The sequence below is a fragment of the Ornithodoros turicata genome, chromosome 9, assembly GCF_037126465.1.
Source record: "Ornithodoros turicata isolate Travis chromosome 9, ASM3712646v1, whole genome shotgun sequence".
Lineage (NCBI taxonomy): Eukaryota > Metazoa > Arthropoda > Arachnida > Ixodida > Argasidae > Ornithodoros > Ornithodoros turicata.
Genome location: NC_088209.1, coordinates 15,644,778 through 15,659,529, shown reverse-complemented (window position 1 = coordinate 15,659,529; position 14,752 = coordinate 15,644,778). Strand labels below are relative to the sequence as shown.

The 14,752-nt window shown below is 43.9% G+C and overlaps 3 protein-coding genes across 5 annotated transcripts in view; 1 reads left to right on the top strand and 2 right to left on the bottom strand.

The window, feature by feature from the left end:
* Positions 1-574: 574 nt before the first annotated feature.
* LOC135368189 (large ribosomal subunit protein eL34-like) lies at positions 575-3,407 on the bottom strand. Its single transcript, XM_064601316.1, has 5 exons — positions 3,353-3,407; positions 3,157-3,230; positions 2,929-3,022; positions 2,593-2,696; positions 575-729 (listed from the first exon to the last, which is right to left on the bottom strand). The coding sequence occupies exons 2-5, from the start codon at positions 3,219-3,221 to the stop codon at positions 636-638; spliced, it is 357 nt and encodes a 118-aa protein (XP_064457386.1). The 5' UTR covers positions 3,222-3,230; positions 3,353-3,407; the 3' UTR covers positions 575-635.
* Positions 3,408-3,674: 267 nt separating this feature from the next.
* On the top strand, positions 3,675-8,934 carry LOC135368187 (vesicle transport through interaction with t-SNAREs homolog 1A-like). The gene is made up of 7 exons (XM_064601314.1): positions 3,675-3,783; positions 3,875-3,933; positions 4,002-4,112; positions 4,191-4,274; positions 4,335-4,419; positions 4,896-4,966; positions 5,029-8,934. The coding sequence occupies exons 1-7, from the start codon at positions 3,690-3,692 to the stop codon at positions 5,185-5,187; spliced, it is 663 nt and encodes a 220-aa protein (XP_064457384.1). The 5' UTR covers positions 3,675-3,689; the 3' UTR covers positions 5,188-8,934.
* A 49-nt stretch (positions 8,935-8,983) lies between these two features.
* The window catches only part of LOC135368185 (protein pangolin, isoforms A/H/I/S-like), a 164,054-nt gene continuing 158,285 nt past the window's right edge, over positions 8,984-14,752 (bottom strand). For all 3 annotated transcript variants that reach the window (XM_064601311.1, XM_064601313.1, XM_064601312.1), the window contains 2 exons: positions 13,807-13,879; positions 8,984-13,250 (listed from right to left, as the gene is read on the bottom strand). In XM_064601311.1, coding sequence (XP_064457381.1) covers positions 12,848-13,250; positions 13,807-13,879 — 476 coding nt within the window. In that variant the 3' untranslated portion in view covers positions 8,984-12,847. The remainder of the gene's footprint in view (positions 13,251-13,806; positions 13,880-14,752) is intronic.

The following is a 14,752-nucleotide window of genomic DNA, read 5'->3' as shown; positions in this document are numbered from 1 at the left end:
GTTTCATTCGTCCGCTTGGCGCCTCGTCTCTGAAGAGTAGACGCCGCAGCGCGTGCGTGGTGCGCTAGACACGGCGCTCACAAGGACAACTGCGCTTCAGCGTGTGAAAAAGACGCTGAGAGTATACTTACTATACGTCCTCGTTTGTCTGCTAGGTGATAATTTCCGAAATTCATGACGTGGACGTGTGATGGTGATACCAATGTGTCTTCGTTCTGGGATTGAGAGGAACTCTTATGTTGACTTCTTTTATGTCCGAACCGGTTACCGCTATTATTTTTTACGGTTCTGCTCCGGTTCGGGTTCAACAGTGTCATGAAAATTTCGGTTCGGGTTCGGGTACGGTTCCGGCAAAATTAATGGTTCGGGTACGGTTTTCGGTTCGGGTTCGGTTCGACACCCTGCTTTCAGGACAAACGGTTTTCAAGGTCCTACGCGTATCCTCGGTTTACGGATAGTTTTTAAACCTTTTCACACAAACCCACACTTCAAACATTTGAGAGGGACAAAGCGCATTTTCAACATATAAAACAGTATACGGGTAATTGAAAAATGGCAGTCATCAAAAAAAGTATGTAGTTGCTTACATCTTTTTTTTTTTGTGAATATTATTTAATTCGGGAACAGAGTACAGCTCACTTTTTTGCTTTCTTGGGTGCTTCAGACTGTTTTGCCTTGAGAACCTTGGCAACTATCTTCTGTTCTTCAATCAGGAAAGCCCTGATGATGCTGAAAGTGGAGGGAATTCTTGCACTCAATACACTGCAGAGCTACATGAAAATTGTGTAACCACAAAGTTGTGAAGCTGTTGCTCGGAAAACCTGCCATCGCAGCTGTATTGTAACAGCACACATCAGCAGACCCAAGGCCTATGTGCTGTCGTCCATTACGATATCTCTGCAGCCAAGTAGTGCTGCAGGATGCTCCGATATAATGGACATCCCACCTTTAGAAAGGCTCATTATGCTAATAGAGTGAGCTACAACAGAGCCTATTAACTAACGTCACCCCTCCAGAGGGCACTAGCTTCAAAAAAGCAAAACTGCCACCATGATGTAGGTCCCTCGAAGGTTCCCGTTTTTGTTTAGTGCTATCTGCTATTTTAGAGGTCTAGCAACGTTGAAAACAACGTTGCGGCAGACTGCTAGCGACAGTGGCGCTCTCTTGCGGCTGACGTCACAGGGAATCCAAAGAACTAGCGTGTTTGCCACTGCATGTGCAAACAGAACAGCACTTTTGTTCCACAACACAGTATGTTCACACAGAGAATTCTTTGTTTCTTCATTGCTTGTTTTTTTTTGTAAGTCCTGATTAGTAGCTGTAGCTGTTGCGCGCCAGAATTGCAAGCACACCGCTGCATAGTGTCCTTATTCTGTAAGCCTAGCACAGGGTGTTGTAGCATATCTGTTTTGGGTCTCTCATTCGGCTGGTGCCAGACTTTGTGTTATATTTTTCGGCAACATCAAGAGGGTCGGGGGGGATATCAGGTTACATTTTGCTTCAATAACTGTGGCTAGTAGCGGCATACAGACGGAAAGAGGACAGCAGGAAGGATTAGGGGACAGTGGGGGGTTAGTATGCGTCCTGGGCAGACTTCAAGGGGGAACTGTGCCGACATTTGTCTGAAAAAAGTCTTCGGAAAACCCAGGGAAAACCTCGGACAGCACAGCCGGTGACAGGATTTGAACCTGTGTCATCTCCCGGTCTCAATGTGGCCGCCACTCCCCTCTGCCCCTCAAAACGTGGGACAAAACGTTGCGCATTTCGATACAGCACCATCCACGCAGACATTTTGATGTACAGTTGAACCACGTTCACTAATCTGACAAGCTCGCTCTCAAACAATTTTGCTCTTCCTTTCCATGTAAATCGCCCTTGTTAATGTGACAATTCACTCATCAGACAATGGCTGAGATTAACAAGTGTATTCTATCCGGGATATTATGACCACCAGAGAGGCAAAGTTCATTGAGCGTAGAGATAACTTGATGTTTTGAGAAAAATAATTGGAACGCGTCTAGTGGACAGCGCGCAGCAGCGCCAATAGACGCGTTCCAATTACTTAGCTTGACGCATCAAGTTACCTCTACACTGAACAAACTTGGCCTCCCAGTAGTTGAACAAGTGATCTTGCTGTCTTTCAAGAAGCAAATAAGCTTAAAAGAGCAGTGGTCTTGGTCATCTGGTGCTACTTTCCTACTGCAGTCGTACGGGAGCGACAGAATGACATGCAGAATGTGTTTACCATTGAGTGTGCAATAGTATCATTGGAAAAACTACTGCTTGAAAATGTAACCAAGGAGACGCTTATCCGATCGGATGTCTTCCACAAATGAACTAAGAAGTTCTTCAACAACGCCTCTTGTTTTCCAGTAAATGATAGCAGCATGTGTCACACACAAGTTTTCTTTCTAGCTTTGGTCCATATCATATGCTGCTCGTTAATGTGGCAACTCGCTTTATGACCCATATTTGGGGGAATATTTAGGGGATATTATAGGGAATATTTCAGGGAGTCGTAGTCATATTAATGAGGTTCGACTGTAACGGACATATGTATAATCTAGTCTTCATTAAATTCAAATAACATACCGGCTCCTGACGCACTTCCCACAGCGAGAACCACCGTAGGTCCTTGTCACAGTCTTGTGCCGCTTACTAAGTGCTGAAAGTTCTCGTGGCCTCGCAGCGGTAATCTGGAAGGCATGACATTTCCATCTTACACGACATCCCATAGGGCAAGACAATCATAAACCGAGCTTGGGCACAGTTTTGTATCTCTATCTTCTTTCTGTCGATGGATGCGGTACCAAGGGACAGAAATGGGTGACGGAGAATTGCTTTGGTCCAGAGCGAAACCTTGCAGCCGTACATTGCTGCAAGGTATTAGACTGGACGGTAGTCGCGGGAAATGCGAGCAACACTCACCCCACGAAGCTTCTCCTTGCAGTCACCACATCTTGGTACGCTTCCAAGCTTCTTGGTGTACAGATAGACGAGACGTCCTCCCGGAGTTCTCGATCTGAAATTTCAGGAACGACACGTCGAGCAGCTGTCTAAACAACCAAGGCATGCGCTGCTTCAAGAATCTAAATGTGTTCCACAGTCATATGCGACTGATCTGTTTTCACGCTGAAAGCCACAAAATGATCTCACACTCTTCTCCGGTTGGAGTTTGTGTTGTACGGGAGACGCCGCCGAAGCGTCAAACGCTGCACCATTTTTGGTACCTACAGCAAATATTGATACATATGTAATAAACTGGAAACATCAATTACTGACAACACTTAAATCTCTGCAAATCACTCTAACATCAAGCAGATTCTAGAGGATTACAAATACACGCACCTACCTTCGAAAAATAATGGCCGAAAAGGAAATTTAGAAGGAAGCGGAATCAGAACTTGCTACCGAACGTTCCCTACGTCACATCCGCTTGTTCAAGACCGGATGTGACGCTTGGATGGCAGCAGGCAGCAGCCGCCCAACTTTGAATTTATGTTGCTCTGACGTGAGACGGATAATATAAATAAGAGACAGAGGTACATCAACCAACCATGTCTATGCTTTGTGTTATAGAAACAAAAACAAGAGCAAGCGTACCTACGATCCAGAAAAACTTACACCAGCGTGAGGCAGAAGTAGCAGACGACGGAAACTTGTAAAGGAATTATGGGTAATATACAAAGATGGCGTCGCTGTTAGAGACGTTTGAGCAGCAATATGCTGCTCTTACTTCCGAAATAACGTTTAAGATAGCAAAAATCCCAAATTTACCGTCAGGTTAGCCCTCTTTTATTGCCTACATTAGGATTTGACACCACTGAAGCACTGTAAATTGATCCGCCTTTTTGCTTGCTGTGTGTTTATATAGGTGACAAGGTGTCAATAGTGTCGCAAGTGGAAAGGAACCTAGAAGAAGCTCATGAAGTAGTGAGTTATGTTGTGTCAATGCTTGAAATATGTATATGCCTGACCATTCACGATCCTGCTTTTCACAGCTTGAACAGATGGAACTGGAAGTCCAAAGGCTACCAATGACAGTCCGCCCGAAATTTCAAAATAGGGTCAAGAGCTATCAAGCTGAACTTGTTCAGCTAAAGAAAGAGCTGGTGTGTTCATGTTTCACCTAAAAACTGGTGCAGTAAGCCCGTGTTATTAGAATGCAACCTGTCATTGTCGTCCCACAGCACAGGGCCAGGATCGCCTACAGTGACGATGTGTTAGCTCGTGACGAACTTTTTGGAGATTCAGAGGGACTGTCAACAAGTGAAGTAAGACCACGTCAGTATATTCCACGTTGCGCACTGTATTAATGCTTCTCCGTTCGACAGAGGCAGTGTCTGTTGGACAACACGGAAAGCTTGGAACGCTCAACGAATAAACTCAAGGCTGGGCACCGTTTGGCGATTGAAACTGGTAAGTACATTGTTCTTACCGGTCCATGTAACCCCTGAATAACCTGGAATTCAAAAATGATGAAACCTTAGGTCAAATAAAGGCTTATCCACATTTTGCTTACATTGCAAACGTCATAGAATGTCTTTCACAGGAAATTACGTGCAGTTTCCCGTATGACAGTATTCCCCACGTGGATAGACTGCGAAGGAGAATGGGGAGCAGCCATTAAGGCATACCATAATTTCACATGTATTAGCCATGGATTATGCTCGATTTTTTTATTTTTCGACATGGGTCCTGCGGCTTATACGCGTGAAATTATGGTAACCTGCTTCTGTTTAAATGCATGGCTTCCTTCAAATGGGCACAGAAAAAAACGAGGCAACTTTTACTGCATAATATGAACATCTTATGATGCTCTAAAAGTGCACTAGCTGTGCATCTCCATGGCTGAGGCATCAGAGAGTATTGACGTGCCCATTGATGAATTTCAGAACAGATCGGAGCAGCGATTCTTACGGACCTCAGTGCGCAACGGGACACGATAAAGAGGGCACGAGAAAAGGTACAGCCTTGAGAAACTCAGTGTTGTGTGTGTTGTAACAACTTTCCACTGCGTCTCCGCAGCTCAAAGAGACCGACCACGACATCGGGAAAAGCTCTCACGTGCTTACTGGGATGATCCGGAGGGCCCTGCAGAACAAGTTCATCTTGTACATTGTGGTCGGTGCCGTCTTGCTAGTCATTGTGCTCTGCATCTACTTCAGCGTACGTCGTCACTTCTGAACAGCGGAATTCGGTGGAGCATTGAGAATGAACGGGCATACGCATGAATTTCTTGGAAGTGACAGCATTCGTGGGTGTAAGGACTTAACGTCGGTGCGGAACAACAGCTAACTTGCACCCCCCACGAAGCATTTGTGATGGATCTGCGTTGGGGCTAGCATTATTACGCCTAGAGTTGCAAGCTTCAGCGTCGACTGAAAGAAATATGCCTGCAACAAATGTTTTCTAAATGTAGCATAGCATCAAACCTAAGCGGAAAGAATCCGGGCATTTTAGAAGTTTATGAAATATAAATGGCAGCTTTATTTTTACACCTCAGAACTGCTTGTGGAATAACTAGCTGTTAGAAATCTCCATGACGAGTTGTGATCATCACGCGTCACTTTCGTAAAACACGTACGAAACATTTTGCCATAATCTGTTCCCCGAATAACTGCATTGCAGAACATGGCTTATTGAAACAACCAAATACTACACTATGACAGTTTGTCTCTGCACTGGAGGAAGGGTAAAGTTAGGAGAAACCTCGCAACGAAGTGTCTGTCCACTCGGAAAGGCAAAGATAAGGGGGTAATTCACAGCCCAGCATGGGTCCACTGTAGAAACCGTCTGTACGTATCTCACTTTGAAATGTTGCCCCCTTACGTGCATAAAGTATAGAAACAAATACATCCGCACTACATCCTGAAAGGAATCTGCTACTGCAATCTGGAAAGCATGAAGTACAGTTGCCTTTCAAGGTACAGTGTGCTGTATGTAGTGCCTTGAAGAGCAAAATGATGCATGCCTTCACAGATGCAACAGCTCCTTTCCTCTTACGTGCTATCATACCGATACCAGTATACCACAAATCACTGATGACGCTTGCATCGCTATCCATGGCATGCATGTTTCTGCGTTCAAGTGTGCAGTGTTCCATCCCTGCCGGTCTGCCAACAGACTCTCTGATGAAAGATGGAAGTCACTGAAAAGGTTCATCAATTGTCTCATATTCAGACTCTTTAATGACTCACAAGAATAGAGGACCTGAATGCTGTGACATAGGCGAACAGAATTTTCTCAGCTTCCAAGTGGACGTTTTTTGTTTGTTTGTTGTTGTCTTTCTGAGTAAGCCATATAAGAAAACAATAACAACAACAACTTTATTGTGAGATGATGAATGGGGCCAGGGGCGATACTCTACCCCATTGCTGGTAGTGATGCGGGAAATGAAATAATGAGCTCCTTCACAATAAGGACCGAAGTCCTACAGTATCCAAGAGACGTCAAGAGAGTTTTGAGGGCAGTGCGTTGGTGTGCCGGATGTGGCCAGGGACCAAGCAATTTTGTGAGAGAGAGAGCGGGCGAGAGGCGTTAAGGGATGCGGAGAGTACGGTTCGGGAAGGCTGGTAGTGTGGGCAATGGAGATGAACGTGCTCTAGATCTTCTACAGCACCGAAGTGACAGCATTGAGGAGAGTAAACTTGTCTCAAGCGGTAATGCCGCTGCGCTGTAAAAGCCGCATCGAGGCGCATTCAATGAATTAATGGAGCATCTTGACGAGAGGTATGTCGAGGCATGTCGCTGTCGTCCTGTTCATTCCCTTCGACACCGCAATGGGCTGGAAAAACAAAATTAAAAGGAACTTGCTTTTAAATTGTTAACCAATATGGATTCATCCAACAATTTTTTTTTATCCTCCTAAAATGTGCTCTCTTATGCTCAAATTATACTTAAAATGTCTCTAAATAAGATAGACTCTCCATGAGAGTAAGAATCTGGGTAAGAGGAAGTGGTAAATACCTTGACAATGCAGTACTAAAAAAACACAAATTACCTAGACGAGACTTTTGGAGAATATATATGGGAATATATTACTTTAATATCACAATGCATATCCTCTGACGTTGTACTGTAACATTCATCTGGGTCAGAATGCTGTAAGCCCAAGGCTCTTCCAGGATAATATCGGGAGTCACCAGCACTCCCGCGACCCTCGCATAGGAGCAATCCTACTTCTGGTGAACTGGATGTTGATGATTGCGCACATGTTGCTGAGTTGAGAACGAGAGTCATATTTTGCCCCATTAAATGTTTGGAACAGAAATTCGAGGGTCTTTCGAGGACCTTTCAAGGTTCAGCAGTCATGCTATCCGGGACATAAAACACGGATTATGGCCTGCACTTTAATATTTCACGGAAGCATTTCTAAGCTAAAGGTATCGCACGAGAGAGTACATTAGGACTGCGTAGAAGTGGTGCGTTCGCAGACATGATTGATGACTTCCGAACTCAAGATCACGGGATAGAATGGAAGGCTGGTGACTGCAATAGAGGGTGCTGTTCATTTCTTACACTTCCGATTTCCGCGACTGCTGGCTCCTTGCGTTTTTCACAACTATATTAATTTTGACTAGTTCCGGACAAGCTGCATTTGCCCTGCAGCTCAGTGAGAACGAGAAAAATATGCAAAATCGAGGGTTTTCAGGGACTGTGAAAAATTCCAGTGGCTCCCCGTCCTTGAAAAAAGCATTTTCAAATTTGAGGGTTATTTAGGCTAATTATTAGGGCTAATTAAATGCCCTCAGATGCTACAGTAGACCAAAGGGTTCCTGTAATAAATATTTTTTTGTACATGAAAAATATGTATTGCCATGTGTATGACACTCTCTGAACCTTCCCAAGGGCTCTGAATTCACTTTGCAAAGTACTTGCATGCAAGGAGTGCTTCTTGGTTATCCAATCTAGATTTTTATCTTTCTAAAGTGTAGACTTGAGACGTTATTTGGCACTGACTTTCAAAGAAGTCTATTATAGGGATGCTTTAAACTAGCCGACTTCACGCTTGGTTTCGAATTGAAATTATGATGCATTATTTTTCACTTCGTTATCCAGATGTTATGCACCTACACATCTTTGTCAGGTCCCCTTTCAACCAATATAAACCCTCTGTCCTGTTATTTTGGAAATTTTTTGCGAGTCAAAATTAAGACTGTCGATATGACAGAATGTTACCCGCAAGGTGACTGGAAGGTGACTGGAGCTTTACTCTGGATGTGCTTGCACATACTTGCACATTGTGGGAATGTGCTGTTCGCAGCTGTGCACATATTTACATTCCACAGATGTGGAGAGCTCATTGTTCGGAGGTACTATGTAATACTTTCCTATGTCTGAAGGGCAAGGGAGATTTATAAGCCAAGGTAAGACGAACACAACACTATCTCGATGTTCGTGATATAAACATGGCAACTCGTTCGGTTCTAATGATGTCCAGATGCATGTAAATGCTTGTTTAGAGGAGTGTAGACATGCTCGTGCTGTCCAATCTTGTCCAACCTGCAGACTGATCATCCAGAGTGTACCATCCGTTCCTTGTACACAGTTTGAACTTTGCAACGCTTAGGTCAATCTATAAATATTATGACCGCATAATACCAAATAAAGACACGTTGTTTTGTGTTGCATGTGGATATCAGCACATGGTTGTCAGTTATGATTGTGCTCCTAAAAATGAAGCAGCCGTGTAAATATACCATATTTAAATACGCCAAAGACTGGTCGTACAGGTCAGTGCACCATGTCGATCAACAGTTCTGCCTTGTCTGTCCATTTCTGTACAAGCAACTTCTTTAGTCTTTAATCATTGTAAAGAGAATTTACTATGTACAACAACTTGCGTAACAAAGCTCCTAGCCTGCATAAAGTTAATACGTTGTAGATATGTACACATTAAATATGTTGATGTAAATATACTAGTGTGATGCATGTGTGTTTCTGTACTCTATTTTATGCAAAGAAAGAGAGGTAACATGCATTTCAGGAAAACTGTACATCTTTATTTTATACAGAACAGTGCCTCCTTATGGCCAAGACTAACCCAGAAAACATCAAGGTCGGCATTGTCGTCGTGAGTTCTGTTGCAAAATGTGTTCGGATTGGGTGCTTGGCACACTTCAGTGAAACTTCTCAATCATCATTAAATAAAGTTGTTCATCACACATGATGCAGATTGGTTTCCACCACTACTGGTGGCTGCAAGGTTCTCCAAAATGTGCAAACACACATGCACTTACACAATGGGAGGGAGTGGGGGATCTGGCAATGTTTGCCATCAGTTTTGTGTACCAGGCAAGTGGGGCCTGGCATGCCGACGCTAATGCTTCCATATTTGAGAGCTTATGTGGTGGAAAGGCAGGTGTTATGATCTTCTGCTGCTGAGTGTAAAATGAGAAAAAAAAAGAAAAGAAAAAGAAACATGACTGATCACGCCGCAAATTAATTTGCGGCAATGAGAGCAAGCAAGGTGAAATTACAAAAGTCTCGTTTACTTTTGATCGTATTTCAGGTGCCTTTTAGGTCATTAAAAGTATTCATTCCTAAAGTATTCGTAAAGTATTAGTATTACTTCAATTTTTTTATATTCTATAATTTTAATATGGCAACGCCATTTAAGAGATGGGTGTCATGTTTCGAGAAGAGTGCAATTTCACTGCTTGCCATGGGTGCTTTTTCCATCTACAGAGTTGTCAAAAAACAGCTCACGTTCGTAATGTATCGTAAATGGTTGACAGGTGGTTACTTCGATGGTGCATGCCCGCTGCCCAGTCCGAACACATGATTTATGACATAGGAGTCTTGACATGAGAATGCTGGCACAAATGAAACGACACCGACTTCTTCGACACATGAAATGGATGATCACAAAATAAAATACTACAGATGTGTGTATGAAAACAAGTGCAACATTGCACAAAAATGCTCAAATAAAACACAAATTGCTGGTCTCTTGGTTTCAGAAGTGACGAGAACAGAATTATTTCTTGCACACTAATTACAGCACTCTCAATTGCACATACTCAAAAATCAGAGCTTATCCCACAGCAGAAAAATACGTTGGAAAATAGTCTCAATACTTTTTCTTGGACGAAAAAAAGAAAAACATTTTGATTTGGTGCAACAAAAATTATATTCATGTCGTAATGATGTTCCGTTTGCATAATGAGATGAGGTCAAATTATTGCAACAATATAGTTATAGGTATAAAATCCTACATACAAACACCATGATTCTGAAGTACCTTACTCTTAGAAAAATCTGAGTTTTTGTTTTCCCGAAAATTTGTTACGAAATGACGTCATTGCAGCAAGACTCTACTGAGACGTACGCTCTCGCTTTTTTTTTTTCCCTTCGACTCCGTCCATACTGTCCATTCCTACATTTTCTTTTTACTTTTTGTTTTTTATTGGAACTATACAGTGTTTGTGTCTGCTAAAAAACACACCCTCGTCAGTGTTCAGTCTATTAAAAGCAACTGCTCTATAAAATCACATCTAAAAACAAAGGAAAATAATGCAGACACCCACAGTAAAAGTGATGGCTAACCAAAACATGATACACTACGCTCAACGCAGTCAAGACCCGGTGGACATTGGACTATTTGGGGACCCTATTCCTGCCCCTCTATTTTATGACTGAGATCAAGAGGGAGAACAATCAATGACTGTGAAAAGATGCTTGTGACTGAGTCGATTTCCATATCTGAGCTGATTCCCCCCCGACGTTCACACGGCCACGGTTCCTAGCCGAGAAGCAAATGCGCCCACAGTTAGCAACACTGAATGCATAGAACCCTGTGTTTGAGAGCCGCACCCAGCGAGACGCATTTTGAACCCCCAGGTGCTGCACATTTAGCACGGCCGCTCGTGTTCATCTCAAATGCGAGAAGTGCTCCTTTTTGTATGTTCCTCTAAAAAAATCTGCTCTCCCAACCAAGATCACCTTATTTCGCAGCTCCTGGTGTAAGACGAGGTTTTTACAATTAAAAAAATTTAAAAATTCACAAAAATTTTTAAAAAAGATTACAAATTTTTTTTTAAATACAAAATTTTTTTTTAAAATTTTTTTTTAATTAAAAAGTAAAAAAAGCTTACAATTTACAAAAAAAAAAGATGTAAAACCCTAAAACACAGGGCCCTATCTCATGAGCAGACAGCCCCGCTGCTGGGTTATTCTCGCAGCGATCTGGCAAAGCAATCGGGTGCTCCCCTGCGGTCTACGGTGCAGTGCATACAGGGTAGGCGACACACAGCTTTTGTGTGAACAGCAGCAGCAGCAATCCACATCCTTATTGTCCAGCTTTCTAACAGAGTTCTTCTCAAAACTAGCTGCACGTAGATTGAAAAATGTTTACCGCAATACTGTTTGTCATGTGGAAGACTAACGACTAAATAGCAGCATTTTGAGTCAAGTCATCTCTAGCCTCGCAGCAGGTTAAAAAAATTGCTGCAGCTGCTGCCAAGTTCTCCTGGGGGAGATAAACAAAGGGATAACCGTGAAAGGAGACGGCGCGCAGTTGCTACTGGTCAAACAAACGCTATGAGCACCCCGCTGAATGACCGCCTTTTCCGCTGCACCAAAAAAACGGTGCAGCATGGCGACCTCTGCGCAAAGAGAATTACGGTCGTAAACTCCCTAATCTTATGAGCGGTCCTGATTCTTGTACCTATCGTGTTGCATACAGAAGTAGTAGGACACACACATGAGTGAACAAGGGAACAGCCAGACCCACCAGTGGGGTAACAATTAGACGTAACAACAGAAAAGATGTGATGGTTTGGCAGTAGCTGTACAATGAGAACTGCTTTCGGTTTTGCGCATCCCATAACTATGTACAACATGGATACAACTTTGTCGGTAAACACTGTTACGCACTCTGGATACCACAGTCAACTTGGTACAACCATCATATGTACAGAGGTCAAAAAGTTCCAGTGGAACACTGCTCCAATAGGGGAACAGTGCTCCACGCGCGCTTCCTGAGGGCGGTACATAAGCCTTTGCCCATGTGTCGGCAGTCAGCCGTTGCTATTGACCCCCTAGTAGCACACGTTGTTGCCGCAACGTTGAAGCAATGTTGTCTGATGTGCAATGCAATTTGTAAACAGTTGGCAATGTTGCTGCAGTGCTGTCAAAAGTGGGCCCTACCCATTCAGCAATGTACCACAACGTGAACGAGCCACGTTCGAGGAATGTTCCTGTCTAACGTTGTTTGAACGTCCCACTTTGCAGCTGAATGTGATGGTCACTCGACTGCCATGCATAGGGTATAAGCACAGTTACGTTATAACTGGTTTATTCACCATTGCAGACACGTGTCTGTGCCAGAATAAGAAGAGCACCCCTGCAGATGGTGAGGGAGGGGGAAGATGTTAAGGGGTGTGCAGGGGGTTTGGACAAATCACTGTATTGCAGCAACGCTTTCTGGTAACACTGTCAGAACGTATCTGACAGGAGGAGGACATCAGCAACGTTCCGATAACGTTTGAAGGAAACACTGCAGCAACGTTCCGGCAACGTAGTAGTGTTCCACTAGGGAGGTTGTTGTTGGCTTGTGTTTCCATAATCGCGGAAGCCGTTTCAGGAAATAAATGGTGCCACAGCAGCAGCGCCGCCGCGGCAAGCGGACAACCGATTGGCACGTGTTGTTGCAGCAACAAGGGTCGTGTGACAGCTGCCTTGGAGATGACCGTGTGGAAAACCGACAAACTGTGGTGAGAAGTCTCGCTTCAACAGCACACTCAATTGTCGGGCGGTCCAAGGAGCATGATATACAGCTGCATGACACTCTAAATGGGGGAAAACAGTAACCCATGAACCCTGGTGGAGACGCGACGTAAAACTATGTAACTGTGAGCAGTGGCGGCACAATGGCTGTTGTCGAAGAGTCCGTGGAAGGTGGGGTGAGGATGACACAGTCATCGGGCTCGCGTTTGCACAGTGGTTGACCCGTAAGGTGCTGAATGCTGAGCGGGTGGTGTTGTTTGAGCCCCGCGCAGCACTCGGCCTTCACGGAGGGCACCCGCAGAGGCTGGGGACTGGATAGGCTCAGCTCGGGGGCTCCATGAAGGGGGTCTTCGGGTGTGCCTAAGCTTGTGCACGGGCTGCCGCTACTTGTGGTCGTCGCGTCTCCTCCACCATGGCTTGAATGCGACTCGGGCGTAGGCGCTTCCACGGAACCCATGTTGTCTTCGCTCTCGGTGTTGTCGAGGCCATCCTGATAGCGGATGCACTTCTTCTTCCGCCTGCGGAAAAAGAGGGGGGCGTCTCGATCAACTGTGCAATCTTAGAATAGAAGCTTTCATAGCTTATAATCTTAGCGCAGACAGATATACTATCTTGAAGCGGTTGAGAAATCTTCGGTAGCAGCACATTTTTATGCACTATATGCAATATTGCAGTCCATATATCCAGTACTCTAAGCCATATTTGTGTCAATAGACAAAGCAATAGACAAAGCAATAAACCAAATGGGGAATTTTCCAGTGGAGGAGCGTGCAGTTACCACAGAAACAGGTATGTGTCGTACCTTTCAAGACGCGTGTTTGTCATTTGCTACGATAATGCGTGTTATATTTGTAGAGTGAGAGTTGCTTCAATCGCAGCGCCAGATTTTCGCTGCGCAACAACTTGCAAACATGCGATCGCATTGGCACAGGAATTTGCCTGGCATGTTCAACAGAGAAATCCCTGCATCATCAACATGATCCTTCCAAGAGCAAGAGAGTCGCTTAACAATCCCTCTAAGAGTGACAGTCAGCCTCCATTGCATCTACAATTAGTCAGGAGAAAGAAACTTACCGGCAAGGCTTACACCAGCTACTTTGCTGATCCAAGCCATACCTTGCCCTGCATTTCTTGGGGTTGTTGCTGTCTGCAATAACAAAAGTGTCATCAACGTGAATTAGCCGAGGCCAGCTCCGTCCAAGGGTGACGCAAACGCATAGTTATCCACCGCCCAAGAAAATGTGAAATTCAAATAACTCAGGGGAAAAGGTGCCAGACGCTTAGGCTCAGACCCTGGCATCAGCACTTTTCGGGCTGTGGTGCCATTCATTGCTGAGAAATATTTCCCTCTACCATTTTTACAACATAAGTCAGCTGCATCGTAAGGCAAGAACTAAGAATACTTTTGAGGGCTTCCTCCTGTCCTTTCCAGGAGAGTGTCGTGCACTAGTACTGAGCATTATACACACACACACTGCAAGAAACGATTCTGGGAACATGCATGTCCCGCAAAGCACCTACGAGATTTCCGACAACAAAGCAAGAGGAAATGCTTGCACCAGGTAACACTGAGTGTGCTAAAAGAAGGCGAAGAAGCATGCATGCAAAGTGTCAGGAAACGTGTTTCAAAACAGGAAACGTGTTTCAAAACAGACTAAAAGAACATACCATTACTTTTAAGTGAACATAGTTTTAACAAAATGGGCTTCCACGATATAATGTCAGTTATGTTTAGCTATCTGTTAAGTATTTGCTTAAACTCTGAGTACTTTACTGTTTAAGAAGTAGAGACTCAAAGGAATAAAAAAAAAAAACTGACTGTAGTTCATATTTTGTGTGCCTCCAGCTCTACAACTGATAGTAGTAGAAAATGTGAGAGCACAGGTAAATTGATTTACCAGTAAAGTACAGTGCAGTAATAATACAGTTATAGTACAGTAAAAACTAATGACAATAATATAATTCAATTCAATTTAATGATAATAATAAACATTAAAAAGTGCTGTAATGGTGGTGTACA

Excerpts from the sequence above, each read along its gene's own strand:
- LOC135368189 (XM_064601316.1), bottom strand. The coding sequence starts at position 3,221 with ATGGTGCAGCGTTTGACGCTTCGGCGGCGTCTCCCGTACAACACAAAC. Across the intron at positions 3,023-3,156 it reads AACTCCAACCGGAGAAGAGT|ATCGAGAACTCCGGGAGGAC; the intron begins GTGAGATCATTT and ends CTGAAATTTCAG. Across the intron at positions 730-2,592 it reads GGGAAGTGCGTCAGGAGCCG|CATCATCAGGGCTTTCCTGA; the intron begins GTATGTTATTTG and ends CTCCACTTTCAG.
- LOC135368187 (XM_064601314.1), top strand. The coding sequence starts at position 3,690 with ATGGCGTCGCTGTTAGAGACGTTTGAGCAGCAATATGCTGCTCTTACT. Across the intron at positions 3,784-3,874 it reads AATCCCAAATTTACCGTCAG|GTGACAAGGTGTCAATAGTG; the intron begins GTTAGCCCTCTT and ends GTGTTTATATAG. Across the intron at positions 4,113-4,190 it reads TTCAGCTAAAGAAAGAGCTG|CACAGGGCCAGGATCGCCTA; the intron begins GTGTGTTCATGT and ends GTCGTCCCACAG.